Raw genomic sequence first — 25387 nt, forward strand, 5'->3', positions numbered from 1 at the left:
TGAGTTACAGTAATGGACTTATTTCATTCTCTTTGCAACATCTAAATATGCAATCTGAATCTCACGATTCGCAGGGCACGTGTTTACAAATTCCTCTCTTTCATAAGCATTGTTCAAGTATCTCCAAATTCCAGTCATTTCCTTTGGGATTTCAAAGTTTCGGTATTTCATTGCTACAATCTAAACAAAGGAAAAGAGACAAAACATTTGTTTGATTTATATTCTTGACATACAGGCAATACAGCTTAACGTAACAAAAACAAATCGGCTGTTACAATGTAAATGACCTGAGGGATATTGAATTCCTTTTAGCTAGGTCACATCCCAAACTGCTGGGACAGCGGTGCAGACTTAACAAAGTGTAGTTTAAAATGTGCCTAGGTATATCTTAAAGCAGTTCCTCAATATATTTGGGGCCCATAGCACAATAAATTCCTACATTTAGCAACTTCATCAAGACTGCATTGATGACAGCTTTATATGCTGTATTCAATAGAGTTAGGAGCAGACCATTCAGCCCCTCACATCTGTACCACTACTTCCATGTATGGAGTCAGCTATTACGAGGGGGCATAGCTTTAAATGTTGGGGTGGTAGGTATAGGACAGATGTTAGGGGTAGATTCTTTACTCAGTGAGTCGTGAGTTCATAGAATGCCCTGCCAGTAGCAGTGGTGGACTCTCCCTCTTTATGGGCATTTAAACGGGCATTGGGTAGGCATATGGAGGATAGTGGGCTAGTGTAGGTTAGGTGGGTTTGGATCGTTGTAACATCGAGGGCCAAAGGGCCTGGACTGCGCTGTATTTTTCTATGTTCTATGTTCAATTAGATCTTAGATGATCTGTTTCTACACTTGTTGGTTCCCAATCCATTCTAATCTGCTTTAAGTGCTTTGGCATCTCAAACTAATATTGGTGTTCTGCCAACATTTCGTGTTCTGAGCTAGCAAAATCTATCAATTGCAGCCTTAAAATTCACAAATGACCCCCTGCCTCAAAAGCATTTGGGAGAGTAGAACAAAGACTGATATTTTGAATTGAATATGACTGCTCTTCAGAACTGAAGGAAGATAGAAAAGTGATGAGTGCGATCTGATGAGAGGAGGTGAGAAGGGACGAAACGCAGAAGGGAATATCTGCGATAATGTAGAGGTCAAAAAAAATTTAAAATGATAAAAGATGTGATGAAATAAAAATCAAATGATGCACTAACCATTATAGCAAAGATATAAAACATTTGTCCAGAGTGAATATGAATGGCAGAATGATGGAATGTATTGGAAGTGAAAATGTGAAAAATACCAAAATCAACAAATGGCAAAAAAAAAAGATCAAAATGAGGACTGAGTTCATGCTCTAAAGTTACTACTCGCAATTTTGCTCCTGAAGGATTTAAGAACATGTAAAAGTGTCTAACTGGAGGCTGAGGTGCTGTTCCTCCACCTTGTACTAAGCTTTACTGGAACATGACAACAGCCTAGGACACAGATCAGAGCATGAGAGCAAGATAGTGAATTAAAATGACAAAGAACGAGAAACTTCACGTAATACTCATGTATTAAGTAGAGCTGTTGCACCATGCAGTCACTAATTCTGTGTCTGGTGTCTCCAGCTTGAGGGAGACTGCATTGTGAGCAGCAAATACAGTAGACCACTTTGAAAAAAGTACAAATTAATCACTGTTTCACCTGGAAGCACAACATAGGTGATGAGGACAGAGGAGGTGAAAAAAACAAGTCTTTCATCTCTCACAGTTGCTTGGGAAAGTGACAAGGAAAGGCAACATGGTTTCAAAATGATAGAGGAATAGACCAGGATGTCACAGATAGAACAGTCACTTCTGAATGTTGACAGGAGACATGGCACAGTGGCTCAGTGATTAGCACTACTATCTCATGGTGCCAGGGACCTGGATTCGATTCCAGCCTTGGGTGACTGCCTGTGTGGAATTTGCATATTCTTCCCATGTCTGTGTGGTTTCTGACAGATGCTCCAATTTCCTCCCACAGTCCAAAGATATGCAGGTTAGGTGGATTGGCCAGGTTAGATTGCCCCAAGATGTCAAGGGGTGTGCCAGCTAGGTGGATTGGCCATGGTAACTGCAATGTTACAGGTATGGGATGGGGAGGGGGGGTCTGGTTGTGATGCTCTTCAGAGGGTTGGTGCAAATTCGATGGGCCGAATGGCCTCTTTCTGCACTGTTGGGATTGTAAGATGCGTTTGGGAGTGACATTCTGCTGGAGGTGTCGGAAATAGTGAAGGATGATCCTTTGAGCACAGAGGCTGGGTGGGGTGGAAAATGAGGGCAAAGGGAACCCTACTGTGGTTCTGTCAGGGATGGCAAGGGGTCAGAGCAGAAGCGTTTGAAATGGATCAGACATGAAGGAGGGGGAGGAATCCTGTGTTGGGAAAGAAGGGAAGACATTTCAGAAACACTTTTATAGGAGGCACCACCTGAACAGAAATGGAAAAACAGGAAGAATGGAATGCCATGGTATAATTTTATATTGTTTCCCTCTTGTTTTGGAGACCTTACATGAAATCGCAGAAGAGCAGGATTAACCAGACTTCTTTTCAAAAGAACTGACATGGACTAAGTGTGTTGAATAATCTTGTTCTGTGTTGTACTATCTAAAAATTTCAAGCTCAATTTATTTCTGAAATAACAAATGGTGCTGTCTCACTGGAGACTGTTGTAATCATAATATATCCACTCAACAGTCATGGAGTATTTATTAGAATCAAAACAAACCTTGATAATGTGAAGCTTTGGAAGGAGATTGCAATCTGCCAAGGTCAAATAATCTCCATCTAGGTATTTTCTATTAGAACAAATATTTTCCTCCGTGCTATTGGCATCAATTTCTTCAGGTAAAGGTGCGTTTAAATAATCATCTAGTTTTTTCAGCGATTTCAGTAAAGCCTTTTCCAAACCTAAATAAACAAGAGAAAAGTAATTGTTAAGCATCAGAAAAGAAGAAAAAGAAATTCTGTGTACTCAGTGAGAACCTTGCTCACTGTTGAGTTCCCCATCTCTGGGAAATAAATGTAAAGGAATTGCTTCCCTCCTTGTTTCAGATTTTCTGTTCCTTTCTTCTCTATTTTTCTCCTAAATAATCTTGACCACCTTCATTCTTGATCATCTTTTCTTTCCTTCAATTTTATTTGCTTATTTTCTGCCATCTCTTCCTCTATATTTTTGTACTTAAGAATCTGTACCTAGGTGTCTTTGTATCTAAGATGGTGACATGAGTGGCAACTTGTAAACTTTTCACTGTATTCATTTCAGTACATGTGCCAATAATGCTAATTCTGCACTACAATAGTCCTCTGACACCAGCCAATAAATACCACTTCAAGCCCACTGGCCCAGCATCTTATCGTTTCATATTATCAAAGGAAGATGCTACTCAGAGCTGGACAGAACAGTAAACTTCATCATATTCAGTGATCAGTAATGTACTTCTAAACATATTGAAATATGACACAACACTAGGTTATAGTCCAAATCATACTGAAATATGACATAGTGCTGTCAGATGTTTTTATCCACTTGGTGGCACTGTCCACAAACCCCAGATACTCTAAAACCATGAGATTGGAATCAAACAAGAACAAACACATTCCATGCAGAAGTCAATGTTTTTCCAAAGAAGTAAAGAGCAAGGGTAGGAATATCATTTACTAGAAGGACACTCAATAACAATGGACACTGATGCCTTTTACTGTGTGTAAAAGGGTTGGAAGCAATTTAATTCATCAATGTTGTTGGTCATCCAGTGGCTTTCAAGAGTCTGTGCACCTTTAGACAGAAGGTATATTGCCAGGTGCTAGACTATAGGATCAATACAACCTTCAACATAAGTAGGGGAGACTGCAAAATTAGAAATCCTTTCGCCTACCTTTGTTTGTTACTACTGTTTACACCCTTTCTCTAATGTTTCCAGGAGAACATGAGGATTGCTTGGATCCAACAGATAGAAAGTACTTGCAGAGGCTCTGCTCCACTGAGGTCGGAATTAAAAGTCATTGCGTAACATACAATGTAAGAGCACATGTATTTTCCTTTACATCTAACATAAGTCATGACTATCTACAAGAATGCCTAGCTCTCCCCCAAAAGGGTATTGATCCTGAGATAATTGGGACTTTGAAGAGAGAGAGATTAATGAATGTTTGTTGGGGAATCTGTCACAGGATGTGGAGTTATGTCAGGTAAATGGAATTCAGGCGCAGATTGGCCATGTTAGAATGACAAAGCTGACTGCTGAGATTGAATGGCCCACTCCAGTTCCTGTAGTACTGATGAGTAGGGTGTGGATACCTGAACTAAAAATGTGCTCTATGCATCAGCACCTTCAAAACAGAAAACATACTTCAAATCTACTTCTCTGGTTTTCTTTATCAAATTAAGAAATAATGGATGCAAGTGAGCAGCTGTAGTCAAATGAAAAGAAAAATAAGTGATGGGAGAGGGGTTTTACAGAATCATAGAGTCATACAGCACGGAAACAGACTCTTCAGTCCAACCAGTCCATGCTGACCATAATCCCAAACTAAACTAGTTCCACCTGCCTGCTTTTGGCCTATATCCCTCCAAACATATACTTATCCAAATGTCTTTTACAAACATCACATGCTGATTTTCCTATTTACAAGTATTGACGGACAAGCAGTATGTCTTCAATATCTCTTCTCTGTGGCTGTAATCGTCTTACTTACTTTCATTTGCATCTTTCCGAGCATTTTTAATATATGCTGAAAACTTCGCAAATACATCATTTCCTGCTGAATTCGATTCTGGATGTCTGGCAGAAAGCTTTGGATACCTGGAAAAACACATTGTTGTCCTTACATTTCCTTCAAAACACAAACGTTTTGGTAACATTTTTACTTACCAGTTAAGAACTTCATCCAAACGCATAACCATTCACTCAATGAACTTCCAGCAAAGAAGTCACTGGACAACGATGAGGGGCCAGAATGCTGGTCACTGCATCTTTATATTGGGACTCAGAATATCTCTAATGTGAGTGTGACTGAACATGGGAATTTGACAGCATACCCGCATCAATACCACAGTAAGAAACTGCTTGGATTTCATGGGACTAAATCTTTCTAGAAAAATAATGCTGGGCTGATGACATACACTGCTATTAATGCATGAAGTGACCAGCAATTTCAGGGGATTAAGGGATACACCATGGATTATTCCACTCTCTACCATTTGCTTTCTGTAAGTGACATCTTGTCCTTAACCTCTCCACTATTTTTAAGAGCTTATTGGATTTACTCAATAATTAAATGTGCTGTGGAGAATTCAAGCTCATACTTTCAACAAAGTGATAATTGATAGTGCAATGTCAGTGATCCTGTCTGACCCAGAAAAGGTACAACTTAAACCATTGAGTTTTATCAGTTCGTTACACGGCTATTTGTGGGATTTATTCTTCTGTTACCATGTAAGCTATGATACAAGAGTGAACTTACTTTAGAAGTACATTGGTGTAAGGTGATTTCAGATTTCTGGTGGTGATTTTTTAAAAAGCCTTTTTTTTTCCTTTTATTCATAAAAAGAATGAACTCCTCTACAACTTTGAAGGGGAGGCAGTGGCCTACTGGTATTATCACTTCACTATTAATCTAGCAGTCAGTCCAGGTAATGTTCTGGAATGGTCTGATAATTTTAAAAAGGCCTAAATCTAATGATGACTGTATTGGGAAAACCCATCTGGTTCACTAATGTCCCCTGAGGAAAGGAAACTGCTATCCTTACATGTGACTCCAGATTCACAGCAATGTGGTTGACTCATAATCGCTGTCTGAAAGAGCTGAGTGAACCATTCAGCTCAAGGGCGATTAGGGAAGGGAAATAAATGCTGGCCTTACCAGCAACACCCTCCTCATTTGACTGGAACAAACTCCAAATTATACATTACTAAATACCTGATCTTGTCTACCCAATCTTTCTTTCTGTATATCGTTTGATTCCAATTCATTTTTTTCCATTGTTCTCTTCCCAATCCTTCACATTAACTGGTCGAGGAGACAGATCGTTAGCCCTCGTTGTTTTCTCAGTATCATTAGTGGCATGTACTTCCAGCAACTGAGGGGTATAACATGGTGAGCTGAAGCAAGCAGAAACCAGGCTGGATACTCGTAGTTGAGCAAAATTTTGCCCCTTTAGGACTTAATATAAGAATGACTTTTGTTATGCTTCAAACAATTAGACCTAATTGTTTCGGTAGACAGCTATTGCCGAAATGTAGATTGGAGTTACATATAAGGATTGGACACAAGTGTGGTGGAATAATCACTCAATGTTCTATAGAAAATTACCAGGAGACGCAGAAAATCCTTCACAAAATTAAACTTTAATCTTGCAAAATTAAAGCTGCGGCAGCCATAAAAATGTCAAATTGTTGGTCTCGTGCTTATCAGATAATAGCATAGCCAATCATGCTGGCTTGCTTGTCTTTCTAAACTAATCATGGCACAGATGGGCAGCACAGTAGCTCATAGCACCAGGGTCCCAGGTTCGATTCCAGCCTGTGTGGAGTTTGCACATTCTCCCTGTGTCTGCATGGGTTTCCTCCCACAGTCCAAAGATGTGCAAGTCAGGTGAATTGGCCATGCTAAATTGCCCATAGTGTTAGGTGCATTAGTCAGAGTGGAAATGGGTCTGGGTGGGTTACTCTTCTGAAGGTCGGTGTGGACTGGTTGGGCCAAAGGGTCTATTTCCACACTGTAGGGAATCTAATCATCTGCCACACTGGTTCCCTCCATCAAACCTAACCTGTCATATTACAACACCATCTTCTTCAGCATTAGCTCCCAGTGATTTAACTAACCTATCACAATGCATTACCATTATCTGTTACTGGAGCCCTGTAACATGATCCCTAGCACACATCGCAACACTAAGCTAAATACATTACTTCCACAATAACCTCCATACAAGTTGCATCGCAACTGACTCCATGAGAATTGCCTGGAATGTTGAAATGTCCGATGGGCAATTACCCTTTGAGTGGAACACTTTGAAAAATTCTCCAGTCCCGGAATACAGCCAGAGAAGGTGGAGAGTTCTACCTCATTTGCTGGAACAATTACCTAGGGAAACTTAGAGAAATTAAAACTTGTTCTAAATCCTGGATAACAAAAACTGCCCATCATTCCCGGCCCTCTGCCTGAAAGTTAAAGCTTATCTAAATATTTCTTGCATATATTCAATGAGTTGGCCTCCACAGCTTTCTCTGACAGCAAATAGATTCATAGAGATGTACAGCATGGAAACAGACCCTTCGGTCCAACTCGTCCATGCCGACCAGATATCCCAACCCAATCTAGTCCCACCGACCCATATCTTTCCAAACCCTTCCTATTCATATACCCATCCAAATGCCTCTTAAATGCTGCAATTGTACCAGCCTCTACCACTTCCTCTGGCAGCTCATTCCATACCCGTACCACCCTCTGTGTGAAAAAGTTGCCCCTTGGGTCTCTTTTATATCATTCCCCTCTCACCCTAAACCTATGCCGTCTAGTTCTGGACTCCCCAACCCCAGGGAAAAGACTTTGCCTATTTACCCTATCAATACCCCTCATAACTTTGCAAACCTCTATGCTCAGCCTCAGCCTCTGATGCTCCAGGGAAAACAGCCCCAGCCTGTTCAGCCTCTTCCTATAGTTCAAATCCTCCAACTCTGGCAACATCCTTGTCAATCTTTTCTGAACCCTTTCAAGTTTCACAACATCTTTCCGATAGGAAGGAAACCAGAACTGCATGCAATATTCCAACAGTGGCCTAACCAACGTCCTGTACAGCTGCATCATGACGTCCCAACTCCTGTACTCAATACTCTGACCAATAAAGGAAAACATACCAAATGCCTTCTTCACTATCCTATCTACCTGTGACTCCACTTTCAAGGAGCTATGAACCTGCACTCCAAGGTCTCTTTGCTCAGCAACACTCCCTGGGACCTTATCATTAAGTTTATAAGTCCTGCTAAGATTTGCTTTCCCAAAATGCAGCACCTCGCTCTTATCTGAATGAAACTCCATCTGCCACTTCTCAGCCCATTGGCCCATCTGGTCAAGAACCTGTTGTAATCTGAGGTAACCCTCTTCGCTGTCCACTATACTTCCAATTTTGGTGTCATCTGCAAACTTACTAACTGTACCTCTTATGCTCGCATCCAAATCATTTATGTAAATGACAAAAAGTAGAGGACCCAGCACCGATCCTTGTGGCACTCCACTGGTCACAGGCCTCCAGTCTGAAAAACAACCCTCCACCAGCACCCTCTGTCTTCTACCTTTGAGCCAGTTCTGTATCCAAATGGCTAGTTCTCCCTGTATTCCATGAGATCCAACCTTGCTAATCAGTCTCCCATGCAGAACCTTGTTGAATGCCTTTCTGAAGTCCATATAGATCACATCTACCGCTCTGCCCTCATCAATCCTCTTTCTTACTTCCTCAAAAAACTTAATCAAGGTTGTGAGACATGATTTCCTACGCAAACAGCCATGTTGACTATCCCTAATCAGTTCTTGCCTTTCCAAATGCTTGTACATCCTGCCCCTCAGGATTTTCTTCAACAACTTCTCATCACTGACATCAGGCTCACTGGTCTACAGTTCCCTGGCTTGTCCTTACCACCCTTCTTAAACAGTGGCACCACGTTAGCCCACCTCCAGTCTTCCGGCACCTCACCTGTAACTATTAATGATACAAATATCTCAGCAAGAGGCCCAGCAATCACTTCTCTAGCTTCCCACAGAGTTCTCGGGTATACCTGATCAGGTCCTGGGGATTTATCCACCTTTACCCGTTTCAAGACATCCAGCACTTCCACTCTGTAATATGGACATTTTGTAAGATGTCACTATCTATTTCCCTACAGTCTTTATCTTTCATATCCTTTTCCACAGTAAATACTGATGCAAAATACTCATTCAGTATTTCCCCCATCTTCTGCGGCTCCACACAAAGGCTACCTTGCTGATCTTTCAAGGGCTCTATTTTCTCCCTAGTTACCCTTTTGTCCTTAATGTATTTGTAAAACCCCCGTGGATTCTCCTTAATTCTATTTGCCAAAGCTATCTCATGTCCCCTTTTTGCCCTCCTGATTTCCCTCTTAAGTATACTCCTACTTCCTTTATACTCTTCTAAGGATTCACTCGATCTATTCTGTCTATTCCTTACATATGCTTCCTTCTTTTCCTTAACCAAACCCTCAATTTCTTTAGTCACCCAGCATTCCCTACACCTATCACCCTTTCCTTTCACCCTGACAGGAATATACTTTTTCTGGATTCTCGTTATCTCACTTCCAGAGGTGCACTATTCTTTGAAGAAATGTTTCTTCATCTGAGTCCAAAACAGCCTTACCTGTATCCTGAACCTATGACAATGGTTGTAGACCCCCAACCATCTACAGTGCTTTGGCTGTGAAGGTCCCTTGCCCAGATATCTGACTGAAAAATTGCACCAAAGGTAAGTGGGCAACATGTAATCCAATCTGGGTCAGAAATAGGGATTCCAATCCATATCTGAAGATTCAGGCCTTAATGTATTATAAATAAGCTTCACTAAATCGGGCTGAGGGACTTTTCTTTTTTTTAAGATATTTTTATTAGAAATTTAACATTTTTACAAGTTTACAAAAATAAACAAAACTCTCAAATACAAACATTGATATACAATTAAATCAAATATACAATAATCAAAATTTAACAAAGGAAAAAAAAACCAAAATAGAAAAAAAAACAAAATTCAACTTTCTACTAATCTAACCTACAACTAACCAGAGTGTATACTTAAGTCTCTTACATGCTCAGAATGTATTAACATCAAATGTAATAAAACCCGTATTCGTGCGGGATTCCTCTCCCAAGGGGCCCCGGAGCAGCCAGGTTTGTAATCTCCATTAAATAAAAGCCCTTGTTAGGATGGCCGAAATATCTGCATTTATGTAATTTGAGAAGGGCTGCCATATTTTATAAAATAATTCAGTCTTTCAGTGCACCATACTTGTCAGGAAGTCAAGGGGAATATATTCCATAATTAATCTGTGCCAATTTGAAAGTCCAGGGGGGCCCTCAGCCACCCAGTTCACCAAAATATTTTTCCTTGCACAGAAAGAGAGAATAGAAAACAGTCTCTTCCCGTGCATATCCAGGGAGGGAAAGTTCGAAAAGCCCAAAAGGAGAGATATAGGGGCCACTCTAATTTCCGTTTCTAAAATTTCTGTCAGGGTACTTGCTACTTTAGTCCAATATCTACAGATCTTATGACAAGTCCATAGGCAATGTACAAGAGTGCCCACCTCTATTTTGCATTTGGGACACATTGGACATGCTCCTGCCTTAAATTTTGCCAATCGAGCAGGTGCTATATGGGCCCTATGAAGTATCTTCAGCTGGATAGCCTGGGTTCTGTTACAGATAGTAATTCTTCTAGCATTTTCCCAAATATCATTCCACATTTCTATAGATATTTCTAGTCCCAAATCCTGATCCTATGTTTTAAGCAAATTGTCCATATCTCCCAATACTTCATCATGTAGTAAATGATAAATAGTGCTGACGGAGTATACCGCCACTGGTCGTAGGACATTACATTCTCTATCTGATTTATAAAGACTATCTAATAACGTAGTCTTCTTCTGTATATAATCTCGAATTTGGAAGTATCGAAAGAGGTCTCCATTAGGTAATCCGAATTTCTGACGTAGCTGTTCAAAAGACATCAGGACCCCATCTTTAAATAGGTTCCCTAAACATGAGATACCCCTGGATCTCCAGAGTTTAAAAGTGGCATCTGTAAACCCCGGTTGGAATCCCCATGCTCCTACTATTGGTGCATAGGGGGATGATTTATGTAAATTACCCTCATTTTGCCGCATTATATTCCAAGCCTTAATTGTGTTTAGTATTATGGGGTTTTTACAGTGATCTGTAATGATTTTCCTCTTATCTGAAAATAAGAGGTTAATAAGTGGGTATTTTACTTGAGAGGCCTCGATGTCCAGCCAGATTGATTGTGGATCAGACAAGACCCAATTAGCTATGTAACTTAATAGGGAACTTAACTGATATTTCCTAAGGTCTGGGAAGTCCAGTCCTCCCCTTGCCTGTGGAAGCTGTAGCTTCTTCAGCTTAATGAGGGGCTGTCTATGATTCCAAATAAAGGAACCCAGCCAGCCATATAATTTACGTAGAGCCATCCTCGGCAGCATCACCGGGAGCATTCTCATAGGATATAGGAGACGGGGCAGAACACTCATTTTAATTAGTGCTATTCTACCCAACCAGGAAATTGGAAGGTCTCCCCATCGCTGGAGGTCCTGCCTTATCCTTTCCAGTAATTGCACAAAATTAGCCTTATACAACTGACCAAATACTGGAGTAATAAAAATACCTAAATATAAGAAACCCTCCAGGGACCAACGAAAGGGAAAAAGGGATCCGTCCACTAAGTGAGGTGTCATAGCCAGGCCACCCATTGGCATAGCCTCTGATTTTGAAAAATTAATTTTATAGCCTGAGAATGCACTAAATGTATTATTAACTTGGATTAGATGAGGTACGGACATCAGAGGATTACTGAGGAATAAAAGAACATCATCTGCATATAGGGTAATTTTATGTTTACCTGTACCAATCCTCGGGGCCGTTATATTAGGATCAGTCCGTATAGCTTCTGCTAGTGGTTCAATTATTAGCGTAAATAACAATGGCGAGAGAGGACATCCTTGACGGCAGCCCCTACCCACACTGAAGCTATCCGAACCTAATCCATTGGTAACCACAACTGCTTTGGGATCACTATACAATGTTGAGACCCATTTCGTGAACACCTGTCCAACGCCAAACCTTTCCAATGTGTAAAACAAATATGACCATTCAACCCTGTCGAATGCCTTTTCTGCATCTAATGAAACTACTACTCCTGGTATCTTTCCTTGATGACAGGCTTGAATCATATTCAAAACCCTTCTAATATTATTGGATGATCTACGGCCCTTAATAAATCCCGTCTGATCCTCCTTTATAATATGTGGCAGTACCCTCTCTAGTCTCAGTGCTAACATTTTAGAGAGGATTTTAAAATCTACATTTAGCAAGGATATTAGTCTATATGATGTACAGTCTTCTGGATCTTTTCTTTTTTTAAGGATAAGAGAGATATTTGCCTCTTTCAGCGAAGGCGGGAGACAGCCCTGACTATATGCATAGTTATGCATGTCCATAAGTGGATCAGCCAATATTTCTGTAAATTCTTTATAGAATTCAGCTTGAAAACCATCTGGGCCCGGTGCCTTTCCGCTCTGGAGTTGCCTAATTGCATCAAGTATTTCTTGGATTGTTAGAGGTGCATTTAGGACCGATACCTGTTCCGGAGTCAAGCCCGGAAAGGTCAAATTTTTTTAAAATGACTGCATCCTCCTAGTCCTATCTTCACAATCCTGCGATTTATATAACTCAGAATAAAATTCTCTAAAGATCGCATTAATCTTTTTATGATCATGAGTCAAAGTACCTGTACTTTCCTTGATAGACGTAATAGTCTGAGGGGCCTTCTTTTCCTTTGCAAGAAATGCTAAGTATCTACCCGGTTTGTCGCCATATTCATATAACCTTTGTTTTGCAAATAATATTTCCCTCTTAGCCGTTTGAGTAAGCGTAGTGTTTAGAGCTGTCCTAAGAGCCGTAATCTTTTGCAATTTTATAATAGAAGGTCTATCAGCGTATGCTGTTTCAGCTGCTTTTAAGCGAGCTTCGAGCAGACGCTGTTGTTCTCCCTTCAATTTTTTCTGGGTCGCTGAGTAGGTAATGATCAAACCTCGTGCATAAGCTTTGATGGTCTCCCACATCATTGATGGGTTGCTAGTCGTTCCTGAATTAATTTCTAAAAAAGTTTTAAATTCTTGGGAGAAGTACTTTACAAATTTACTATCTTTTATGAGGAAGGGGTCCATACGCCAATGCCGAGCGGATATCCCATTGTTCCTAGCCTTAGTTTCCATATATACAGCAGCGTGGTCGGAAATTGCTATAGTACCTATTTTACAGGATGATATAGAATTTTTAAAAATCGAGGGGGCAAAAAACATATCAATTCTAGTATGACATTTATGTGGATTAGATTAGAAAGAAAAATCTCTGCCCTGTGGATGAAGACATCTCCATACATCTACCAATCCTAATTCTTTATTCAGATCCGCCAGTTGTCTAGATCTGAGAGATACTCCGGCAGCACTCTTGGGAATCCTATCTATTTCTGGATCCATAATACAATTAAAGTCTCCCCCTATAATTGTATGACGGGCACCAAAGGCCATCAGTTTTGAAAAAGCTTCCGTTATAAATTTAAAGGGGTGTGTCGGGGGGCAGTACAAATTTAAAATCCCATATTCCTCTCCATTTATGAGGGCTTTAATCAAAATATATCGTCCAGATTCGTCTTTTATCTTATTTAGGATTTTGAAAGGGAAATTCTTCCGAACAAGAATAACAACTCCCCTACTTTTTGAGCTAAAAGAAGAAAAAAAGGCCTGATCAAATCCACCCTGTCGTAATTTTAAGTGTTCTTTATCCGACAGGTGTGTCTCCTGTAGGAGAGCTATATCAACTCTTTCTTTCTGAAGATTTGATAATATTTTCTTCCTTTTGACTGGTGAATTACTCCCCTTGACATTCCAGGTGCACCACTTAACCGACTGATCAACCATAATCATCTGGGCAAATCCGAGACCCCTCGGGAGGGGAAACCCTATCTGGAACATCCCGAGCATAGAGCATATAAAATTTACAAAAATAAAGGCTCTCTAATACACTCACAACAGTATAATAAAAAACTATTTCTAAATAAAAAAAATATAAAACGTACCTAATTGGAGATTTTCCCCCTTGTTCCCAGGGAGTGTCACTTCCTCTCCAAAAGTCCATCTTATCCTCTCCCAACCAATGCCCCACCCTTGACCCAGGTGCTCCTCAATAAAATGAGGAAAATTCAAATATAATACAAAGCTAGAGTTAACAGTGAGCACCCTACCCCCGCTCACACCAACACCTGGATATAGTTGGGAATGTTAATACCATATATAAATATATAACTATAAAATTACAATCTCAACAAGTAATAATTAAATATAATAATACAAAGTAACAGGGGAGAAATAACCCCGCTCCTAAAGACAGAGGTAAAATAGAATAAGGTAACCACCTCTCCCCACCAACATTAACCAAACGCCCCAACATACATATACATACATACATACCCACATATATACACAAAGTTATAAAAGAAATCAACCCCAAGCGGGGGGGGGAATCAAATCCCTCTCCCCGCCCCCCATGATAATATATAAATAATAAGGTAAGAAAAAAGAGAGACAAAAAAAGGGGGGTTATATAGACCAAAGTGGGGGAAAAGGCAAACCAACATCCACTATCTCTTACAGTTTATCTAAGAGAGTCCAAGAATTCCTTAGCCTTCTCTGGTGAACCGAAGTTATATATGGATCCTTCGTGGTTAAAGCGTAGCGTCGCTGGATAGCGTAAGGAGTACTGAGTATTTAAGTCCCTTAAACGCTTCTTCACCTCATCGAATGCCTTCCTCTTTCGGACCAGAGCTGGGGAAAAGTCCTGGAATAGCATGATCTTGGATCCTTTATAGATCATGGCTTGGGGATCTTTTCCAAGATTTCTAGAGGCTTCTAGGAGCATCTGCCTCTCCCTATAGCTCTGCAGCTGGAACAGGACCTGGCGTGGGCGCTGGTTCTAGCCAGGCCCACGTATTGTGACCCGGTAGGCCCATTCCACCCTTACCTGGCCTGATCCAGCATGCAGATTTAAAAGCTGTGGCAGCCACTGCTCCAGGAATGCTGCAAGCTGGCCTTCCTCTTCCCGTTCGGGAAGGCCCAGCAAACGAATATTTTTTTGACAACCTCCATTATCGAGGTCATCAATATGATTTTCTAAGGCCCGGACTCGCTGTTCGAGAGTCCGGACCTGATCCGCGGCCGATTGAGCTGCAGTCTCGGAGGTCGTGGCCTTTAACTCCGCCCTCCGACTCGGCGCTCAAGTTCCTGGGTGTCTCGGCCGTGCTTCTGCAGCGCGGCCGAGAGTGATTCTCAACGATTTCGGGACTCTTCGATAAAGGCATCGATCTTCACGTCCAGCTTGGTGATCATCTCCACAAGGCTTGTTACCGTCGGTAAGTCCCCCGGGGCGGCTGTGGACGCCTCTGCTGCAGCTGAAGAGGGGGAGGGTGGGGGAGGGGGTCCTGCTTGTTGAGAGCTGCGGGCTCCCTTCCCTTTGGTCATTTTTCACTAAATATTAGACTATTTAAATGTAATACTAAGCAACTATTTAAATTTAACAGCTATTATGAATGATTTGGTGAGTGTGGTGAGGGTGGGTGACCCACTTTACCCATGTCTTGGGAAGAGCACTATAGACTCAGACTTGCTGGGTCGCCACCATCTTGGATCCCCGAGGGACTTTTCTTGACTATCTAGTTAAATGTCATTGAATATTCTGCCACTTTTATTGATTGTCTGCACAGTCATACAAAAACATACCTTGGTGGTACCAATTTGTCTTCTAGAAATTCTTCTATCTTGTTCACATCTGTTTTGACTTCCCCATTGAAGGTCAGAAATGGAGGGTTTGTGCCAGGCGCCAGATTTTGTAAGTCGGCAGGCTTCCTGTATGGATAAAGTCAAGGCAAGAGTTAAAGGACCTTCTTATTTTTATACTTTTATACTTTAAAATTAAAAACTACTGCTGCAATTGAATGCCACAAGGAAATTTGCGCAATGTAAATCCAATCTTCCCAAAAATGATGAGGCTTTAACATAGTACAATTGCCCACAGTATTTCACAGAATTAATAACGAAATATTAAAGGAAGAGAAACTGTTGAATGTTAAAGAGGCAGTGGAAAAAAGATAAAGTTGAATGAAAAGTGTGGAGGAATAACTGGAGAACAAATACACAGCTGACAAGATTCCAGTCACAAAATAACTTCATTTAAAAAAATTCTAGTCACTAGATGTCACTACTATCCTTTGCAAGCAGGCTGCCATATAACAAGGTACTGCAGAAGCATGCTAGTGACAACTTATCTCTGTTTATGTAACTCAAGCTTTCAAAATAGGTGCCTAAAATGTGCAATGAAAACTGTCAAAATCTGAAAGGCAGCACGGGCATACATTCAAAGTACAATAATGTGTGGTCTTCCCTAAAATTCAACACCATTTCTGCTCTAAACAAATTACAAATGATTCAATAATTCAAAAGATATGAATCTCATGTAGACTACACATAACGTAGGATTTAAAGTAACATTAAATGACTGAGATGTGAGAAGTGATTTGTGTACAATTCAATTGTTCAAAGTTCTTCTCAGGAATAATGCCATCAGTGCAAAACATGTTGTGCGCAAGCGGAAGGAAAGCACAGACGGTCAATTCGAACTCAGTGAAAATCTGGAATGAAAATTTGGTTCTAATGGTAGGATTTACAGTAATCATTACTGCAAAAACACATCCAGTTCATTAATATCATATGGAGAAGGAAATCTGCCTTTCATATCTGATCTGGCGTACATGTGACTCCAGTGCCATAGCAAGGTAGTTGACTCTGGGCTAAACAAATGGGCAATAAATGCTGGCCAAGCCAGAGAATCCCATGAAAAGAATTTTATTTTACATTGTTTGGCAAATTGTCCAGAGGGCAGTTGAGAGTCATCCACATTGCTATGGGTCTGGAATCACATGTAGGATCCACCTTGTTTGCGTTTTGCAGGCCAATTGGTCCAGCCTGTCCACTCAAGCCTGCTGTTATATTTTCTCATCTAAATCAACCATCATAACTATCTGTTTCTTTCTCCCTCAAATGCTTGCCCAGCTTCCCCTGAAATCTACCTATACTATTTGCTTCAATCATATCCTGAGGATGCAATTTACACATTCTTACCACTGTTACAAAATTAAACTACCTGATTTTCAGATGCGGATTCCTCTGGGAAAGGGTGAGGACTATGGTCCCCCAGAGTTTCAGCACAGGCGCAGAGCAGTGCATCTCAGGCTGCATATGTTCGATATCATTGTTTAAAACATCTAAAGGGTTTGGCCAACTTCCTCTCCAGGGCAGCATCTGCAGGGTTGAGGAATGAACAAAGTGCAAGCACAGGATCTGGATTGGCACAAAAATCAGACCACGGGACCATCATAATCACAAAAGTTCCGCCAGGTGAAAGGTTCGGCAGGTAGGGGATTGTTAGCAGGAAGAGGAGATCTTATTCTATAAATCTGCTGCTGCATCACGGTCTGAGCAATTAGGGATCAGGTAGCCTGAAAGTCAGTAAATGTGGCTAGAAATTAGGGTTTAGTCTCAGGAAAAGCACTGGCATTCATCCAGCCAGGCTTAAAAAAAACCCTGAGAATCATCAATTGTTCAGTGCAACGGAGAGTGTGGGTGAAAGAAGTCCACAAGCAATATTTGCTCGGTGCAGCTGTGAACATTTGGAGCTGGAGAAATTCACGGCTCAGCTTAGTTGTCAGCAAAAGAGTTGGGAGCATGTCCACTAGTACACACTGGATTGCAATCTCAGAAATCCAGTGGAATCACACTCCTGAGAAAAGTTTGAAATATCAGATTGGGAGCAATCATTGAGACAATCTATATGAAGAAATGGCTTTTGAGTTTGGAATTTTCAGAAATGAAGACTTTAAATCCCTTGTGAAGGTGAGATATCCCTTGGAAAGGTGAGAACATTTCAATAAAACTGGTGACCCATAGTTTCATTGGATGGATTGTTGAAATATCTGTGGGATTTGTTTTGAGCACATCTTCAATTGATCATCTGTGACGCATATTTACCTAACATTAACTCTGAATGTTAGAGTATGAGTTGTACGTATATTGGAGATAGTTTTGCTATTCTAACATTATTATGGTGATTACTTTGTGCAAAACTGTGGAATCTTGTGGCTTTATTCTCTTGATAGGTAACTAGGATCCTCTATTTTAAACAAAAACGCTACCAGTCCCTAACAACACTCTTTGAGTGGAGATAATTTCTTCTGAATTCCTGCTCGAATGTATTGACAACCTCTTCTGCATAAGCGGTAGTATTATGCATGCATCCAATTCACAAAACATTTCATAATTTTAAAAACTTCAATGAAATCACCACTAGTATTCTATTTTCAATACAACAGAAGACAGCCTGTCAATCATTTCCAACTCCACACATTTCTGGTATTATTCTTGTAAATATTTCCATGATTCCCTCAGTTCCTCCATATCCTTTCATGTGTTAAGGAAACCAGAACAGTGCATTATACTTTTTTTTATTCATTCATGGGATGAAGGTATTGCTGGCTAGGCCAGCATTCATTGTCCATCCCTAATTGTCCAGAGGGCAGTTGAGAGTCATCCACATTGCTGTGGGTCTGGAGTCACATGTAGGCCAGACCAGGTAAGCATGGCAGTTTCAAGAATATTAGTAAAGTAAACTCATAGCCATCATTAGACTCTTAATTTCTAGTTATATTTATTGAATTTTAATTCTACCATCTGCTGTGGCAGGAGTTGAACCAAGGAGCCAAAGACATTATCTAGTCTCTGGATTAATAAAGCAAGCGATAACACCACTAGGATATTGCCTCCCCTCATTTAAGCATGATTTGATAACGGTTTAGCATGACTTTTCAATACCAAAACAATAGATGGTCTTCAGTAGCCTCGATGTGGAGGTGCTGGTGTTGGACTGGGGTGGACAAAGTCAGATGTCACACAATCTCAGGTAATAGCCCAACAGTTTTATTTGAAATCACACGCTTTCAGAGCGCTGCTCTTTTGTCGGATAGGAAGGGTTTGGAGGCGTATGGGCTGGGTGCTGGCAGGTGGGACTAGATTGAGTTGGGATATCTGGTCGGCATGGACAGATTGGGCCGAAGGGTCTGTTTCCGTGTTGTACATCTCTATGACTCCATGACTCTATGACAAACGCTCCTTCAACTGACAAAAGGAGCAGCATTCCAAAAGCTTGCGATTTCAACTAAACCTGTTGGACTATAACCTGGTGTCATGTGACCTCCACAGCCTCAAATATGATCAAATCTCAGTGATGAAGAGTTTTGAAAGTCATTATTCCCTTGTTGTCTCCTCAGCATTCTACACTTCTAAGTATTCCTTGAACATGCCTCTGTGTTCATTTGTACCACGGGGAGCACAGGCGATAATCTGAAATGCGCACTCGTGGTCAGCTGCACATCTGCTGTCGCAGAAGTGTTTTAAACTAAGATTACATTAATCCTAAAATACATCATTTTAGATGGTACCATTTCCAAGGGGCTGAGGTTCAATATATCTCCACAGGAACAAATTTGGATTTTCAACTAATCTCTAACGGCATTTAATTTTTAATCCATCTAGCAAAACAAAAGCAAAGGTAAATATAGGTTTGTAGAACTTTTACCTTTTTAGGTCAACTGTTGTGACGTTAAATATGACGCCTTTTAGCCAAAGGATCATAAAGAGCCGCTGGGAGAATGGGCAGTTTCCAATGCTTTCCCCGTCACCACCAGCCTGTACAACACAATATTGACAAAGGTCAACGCTAATCATTTTGCCTTTTTTGAAATAGTTGTTCATAAGGTGAATGATTGCAACAATATCGAGAACTTATAAAAAGCCTGAACAAAGCTTGAAATTTCTTACCATGCAGGAACCTTTTCTGCCAAAATGATTTTGTGTACCACTGAAAAGACATCTTTTTATTTATAAATTACTAATGATTAACTATTGTGCAGCTGAATAAGATCAATGCACAGAAGAAGAAATGGCAATTTTGCAAAAGACTCATGGAATTGTTGAAAACCAGCTCTGATTCCTGGCCAGTCTCCATATTTCACTCCCCAGAACTTCTGACCAACAGGTCTCCCTCAGGCAATCTCACAACAACATTATCTTTGATTGAGGGGCCTTGCTGTGAGTGAACTAACTGTTGCATTTCCAATACTTAAGCAATGATTACACTTCAAAAACATTTGGTCAACTGTATGGCACTTTGGGACATGCTGTGGTAGTGCAAAGTGTCATAGAAATGCAAATGTTTCCTTTCATTTCAAACAAAACGCTGCTGTCTATATCCTAACTTGCAACAAGTCCTGTTCATCAAACATCCCAGTTCTTATTGAAATTACTATCAATGTTTTGAATCCCTTCCCTGCCTTTAATAGGTATAGGGAGAGAATACAAACATGTCTTTGAGATGGAGGAGAGGCTGTGATCATATTAAATGGCATAACAGGTTTATTGAGCCTAGTGACATATACCTGCTCCTATTTTCTATGTTCCTAGACACAAAAAAACCTGCTAATGCTGGAATCCAAAGTAGACAAACAAGAGGCTGGAAGAACACAGCAAGCCAGGCAGCATCAGAAGGTGGAGAAGTCAATATTTTGGGTAGGAAGGGTCCTGAAGAAGGATTAATACACGAAACATTGATTTCTCCATCTCCTGATGCTGCCTGGCTTGCTGTGCTCTTCCAGCCTCCTGTTTGTCTTCTATGTTTCTATGCCTTGATCCTCCTTATATCTACATTATCCTCCTGTCCCGGAATCTACCAAGGTCACTGTTAAAGACCTTATACTAAAACCCCTTTGATCAAGATTTGCTCTATCTCCTTGTGTAGGCTGTTGGTATTCTTATTTGTTCTGGTAGTGGCCCCATGAAACACCATGAAAGGTGCTTTATCGGTGCAAGATGTCGTTGCCATCAGCATTCCTAAACAATTAAATTTCATTTCGCTGTAGATACATAAAACTTTTAAATGAATTCTGATATTTGCCAAAATGAAAATAGTGAGACTACTTCAAAGTAAAACTGAAGCATTTCTCGAGTCACTGAATGGCTTCAGGGCAGTAGAAAGCCATTCAGTCCTCTGTGTCAACACCAGGTCTCTGCAGGATCAATCTACCTGCTACCAAGGAATGTTTCTTTCATCAAGTTACTAGACATGTTAATTTCCAATGCAAACGTTTGCATTTATCAAAGGATGGAACAAAATGTAAGAGCCAATGATTTGCAAATCTTTGGAAGTTTTACTACAGAAGAAAATTTGCATGCTGTATTTGCATCCTGGTTAGCTGCAGTTGTGTGCACATCATCTCACAGATACCTTCAACAGGTTTTTCTGCTACCGGGGAGAACTACACTTGCAGTCAAATAACCTCACCCGAAAATTCCCTAACAACACAGGAATGATGCAAAAGGCATGTTGATGGAATACAAGATCCATTCAAAAAGTTCACATTTTTTGAGTTAAGCTGTTATTTACCATCATTCTAGAGTGCAATGTACAGAGTACAATGGTATTTCTAAATAAAATGGTGCATTTTTCCAAGGAGTAATGTGTTGTACCCACTGTACTATGACATAAGACTACTTCCTTTCCTTTTATAAATTATACCTGACTATTACCTTTTTATAAATGATTACCAATATACAGCTATATAACTAACAAGTTTAAGGATATTTAACACTAATATTGCATTCCCAATAAACAAGTGTCATTTATGATGAAGCTTAAAGAAAGACATGGATTTACATTGCACTATTCACGATCACCAGATGTTTCAAAGCCAGTTGAGCACTTATCCAAATATAGTCACTGATGTAGTATCAGAAACACAGCAGTTATGATATAAGGTGTATGATTTTTGGATTTGAAATAGTTGCATGTGATTTTGTCAGAGGAAATTTAATAATTAAATTGTAGGTATTCATTGTGATTCATCTTAGAAAAATGAAAGAGAGTTCCTGCTGTGTAATGGGGATGGGTTTTCGTTGGAGAGTTTATGAACAAACAAACAGTGCAGTACATTAGGCTTTCAGTTTAGAAGGTTCTGGATAATGTTTTCTTTTATGATTGAGGATGCATCCATCATTTAGAAAAAAGCTTTTGGGTTTCAGCTGGTTGTTTTCAGACATTTTGGCTGAAGCTGGATGCACAAAAACATTGGCTCCTGAGAAAGAATAGTTTCGAATGGTTAAGGTATAGGTTACCTTAGTTGAAGAAATTTAGTTTAAAAGTTCCATACAAGAACTGTTTGGTTAGAAACGTGAAGGGCCTATTTGAAGCTGAGAAAATCTAAGCTCAGTTGAATGAAAGATCAACAAAGAGACGACCAGATTCTAAGGACTGGGAATTGAAACATCTGTTTAGTCAAACCTTATGTGTGATAGAGAGGGGAATTTACTCTCTGGTGTGAATACTGAAAAGGAATATTCTTGATATTAATGACATATATTTACCATGTGTTTCCAATTCTTTAAACTTTTGTCATATGTAAACAGTTTGGTTTAGTCTATTTTTTTTTACTTTTATTGTTAAAATGGAATCTGCGGCATTATATGTTCGTATTTCAGTGGGAAAGCCACTCATAAAAAACAAAAGGAAAACAAAGTATCAATCTATCAAGTCAGATATCAGTCTGATTTGTCTGGTAATAACACGGGCTGGGATTGTGACACAACCAATTTGCACACAGCAAGCTCCCACAAATAGCAATATAGTAATGGTCAGATTGTCTGTTTTCTCTTGTGATGTTTTCATCAGGGATAAATTGATTATGAAAAATGTCAAAGGATCTTTTATGTCCACCTGAAAAATCAACCAAGTCTTGGTTTCACATCTCATCTAAAAAAAAGCATCTTTGACAGTGCAGCATTCCTTCAGTACTACAAAGAAGTGTCCACCATGATTTTTCCTTAAATTCTTGAGTTAGGCATGGACCTTGTGAGTACAGAGTTGAAAAATGTGGCACTGGAAAAGCACAGCACGTCCGAGAAGCAGGAGAATCAATGAAGTGAGTACAAACTACAACTGAGCCATGATTCCCATGATAATGTAATTCAGAAACTTCCTAATGTGGGGCTGTTTCAAATTACAAGGAGCAATGTCAGAAAGTAGCCTCAAATCACAGGAGTTTCAATACATGGACTTGAACCACTTTAGCACCAATTAGAGCTCAAACAGTCAGTGTTACACTTCAGAAGAAAAATCATGTTACAATAAAGAGCCAACGTAATGTAAACCAGGAAGGAATCATGGTCAGATATTGCACAGAAAACTAACTGTAGACCAAACAGACGAGACAAGAACTAACAGAAAGACAAGGAGGCAGTCAGGTTTTCAACATGCAGAAAGCAGAAAGCCAATGCCTCAGTATTTTAATATTAAATCATTGAGCAGCCATTAAGCAATACATTTTCTTCCTTAAGTTCAGAGAACATTTCAAAGATCAATTATTTCATTTTAAAGCAAAGAATAACACAACTGTTGCGGCATATCCTGAAACAGAGATATTGTTCACAAAGAAATAAGTCTGACATAACACACACAAAGTTATGCCGTTAAAATATGTTTGACACACTGAAATGCATGGAAATCATAATTTTATTAACAATCTTACCTTGACAAACAATTCAATATCTGGATACGTGTGTCCACTTGGTACTGAGTTAGTTGCAGCCATACTGCTGACAAAACAACTAGCAGGCTTTTTAAGCAGCACTGTAAATTAATACAATTCAGTCCCTTTAGCTTAAATGGTGAACTCCATTACTCAAACTTCTTTCAACGTCACACACAATGCCCCAGAAAAATAAGAGACCTGCTGTGCACTTTCATGCCTGAGACACATACACGCTCTGGCAGAAAGCACGGGCAGCATCCACTGGGTGTAACTTGAATTAAAACCGCCAATAAATGCGAAGCTATTGTGTGTAGGTGTAGGTTTGCAACTGAAAGCTGAATGCAAAAGTGACATGGACGACCAGTTTTTGTCTTGATATGATTTAATTCACAACTATCTACATCCATAAGTTCCATAATACTCAGTAGTTTAAATGCTGATATAATCTCACTGCACAGAACTGTGCTCTTGTAGCAATGCAAGTTACTGGTTGATATTATGAGTAGGACCAATGTCCCACAACCAGGTACATGTGAAAATGTAACTACACCCTGAAAGATACCTTTAATATCAATCTACATGGGTGCATCTCCTGATGCTGACAAACAACATAGGGTGTACAAAATAAAGATGTATACCATGCCACACATGCATTATACTGCACACTGCTGTAAAATTCAGTGTAATGCCATTCATATCCAAATGTGTTCTGAAATCTACAGACACAAGGAGATGGTCCATAATTCAAAAGGCAATATGGGTGTTCAGTTACATTAAAAAGTACAGCAATTTAAAAAGACGCTACATGCTTCAAAAATTGAAACTCGAAGCCACAACTTAGTTAGACTTTATTTTATGACCTTCATCTTGTCACACTCTGTAACTCTGTTTCTCCTTCCTGTTCTACCAAAGTTACCAAGAATCACTGTATAAAGCATAGGGAGCAAAATTAATTCGTGCATTGCCCTTGTTCTGAGCACTCTTATCTGAAAAGACTTTAATATGCCCCATTAAACGTTTAATGTGAAGTCATTACTTAAATTAAAACAGTATCCATTCTCCATTCAGTTAATTTAAACATGATGTCGAGTGGAATAGCCTAGCAAATGCAACTGGTTGATCAGCCTTTCCAAGCACTACAAACAAATATATCAAGAATGCAAATAGATCAAATAGAATTGTTCAAAGAACATGCACAAGTTTTAATGTGATTTGCACAATCGCATGAGACTAAAAGAAGATTTGAGGATATTGCAGTATGAATATATTCATGCAAGTATTCTAAATGTGAGAGATGTCTTGTTGAAACTGCAGATGACTTATTCCCAATGCTATTTGTTTACATTAAAAGACTTTCTCAGTCTGAGACTAAATCTACATTAAACTCTCTTCCCACACACAGACAGAAAAACAGAGCTTCTATTATCCACAACTTCAGGCCTCACGACCAATGTTAATAGCTTCAAAAAAACAAGTCTTTTGTTTACCTCATATTCAACAGTTAAGATTCCTTCTGCCAACCTAACTAACTCATGGAAGAATGCTGTTTTGAATAATGCTACTCTTGCACATTCAACTACTACTTGTAGTACTTCCAAGGAAACAACAGCTCACATTTATATAGTAACAAACTTCATAGGAGCATTACGAAGTATGCCACCAAGCTACACAAGGAAATATGAGCACAGATGGCCAAAGCCTTGATCAAAGAATAACATTGATAGGATGTCTTAACACGGGAAAGGAAAGCACTGAGGTGTAGGGACACCACAATAGAGCTTGAAGACTGAGACAATTGAAAGGGTAGATGTCAGTTGTTACTACAATTGGAGATGCCCAATTTTCTTGAGATTTGTGCAAAAGATAATAAAGATAGGGAAGG

At 39.8% G+C, this 25387-nt stretch overlaps 1 protein-coding gene across 1 annotated transcript; it reads right to left on the bottom strand.

Moving 5' to 3' along the window:
- Positions 1 to 18: 18 nt before the first annotated feature.
- LOC132820852 (chloride intracellular channel protein 4) lies at positions 19 to 19573 on the bottom strand. The gene is made up of 5 exons (XM_060833197.1): positions 19503 to 19573; positions 15596 to 15721; positions 4722 to 4828; positions 2752 to 2933; positions 19 to 180 (listed from the first exon to the last, which is right to left on the bottom strand). Exons 1-5 carry the CDS (start codon positions 19556 to 19558, stop codon positions 19 to 21), a joined length of 633 nt encoding a protein of 210 aa, XP_060689180.1. The 5' UTR covers positions 19559 to 19573.
- Between the last annotated feature and the right edge of the window lie 5814 nt (positions 19574 to 25387).

This window comes from Hemiscyllium ocellatum, chromosome 12, assembly GCF_020745735.1.
Source record: "Hemiscyllium ocellatum isolate sHemOce1 chromosome 12, sHemOce1.pat.X.cur, whole genome shotgun sequence".
NCBI lineage: Eukaryota > Metazoa > Chordata > Chondrichthyes > Orectolobiformes > Hemiscylliidae > Hemiscyllium > Hemiscyllium ocellatum.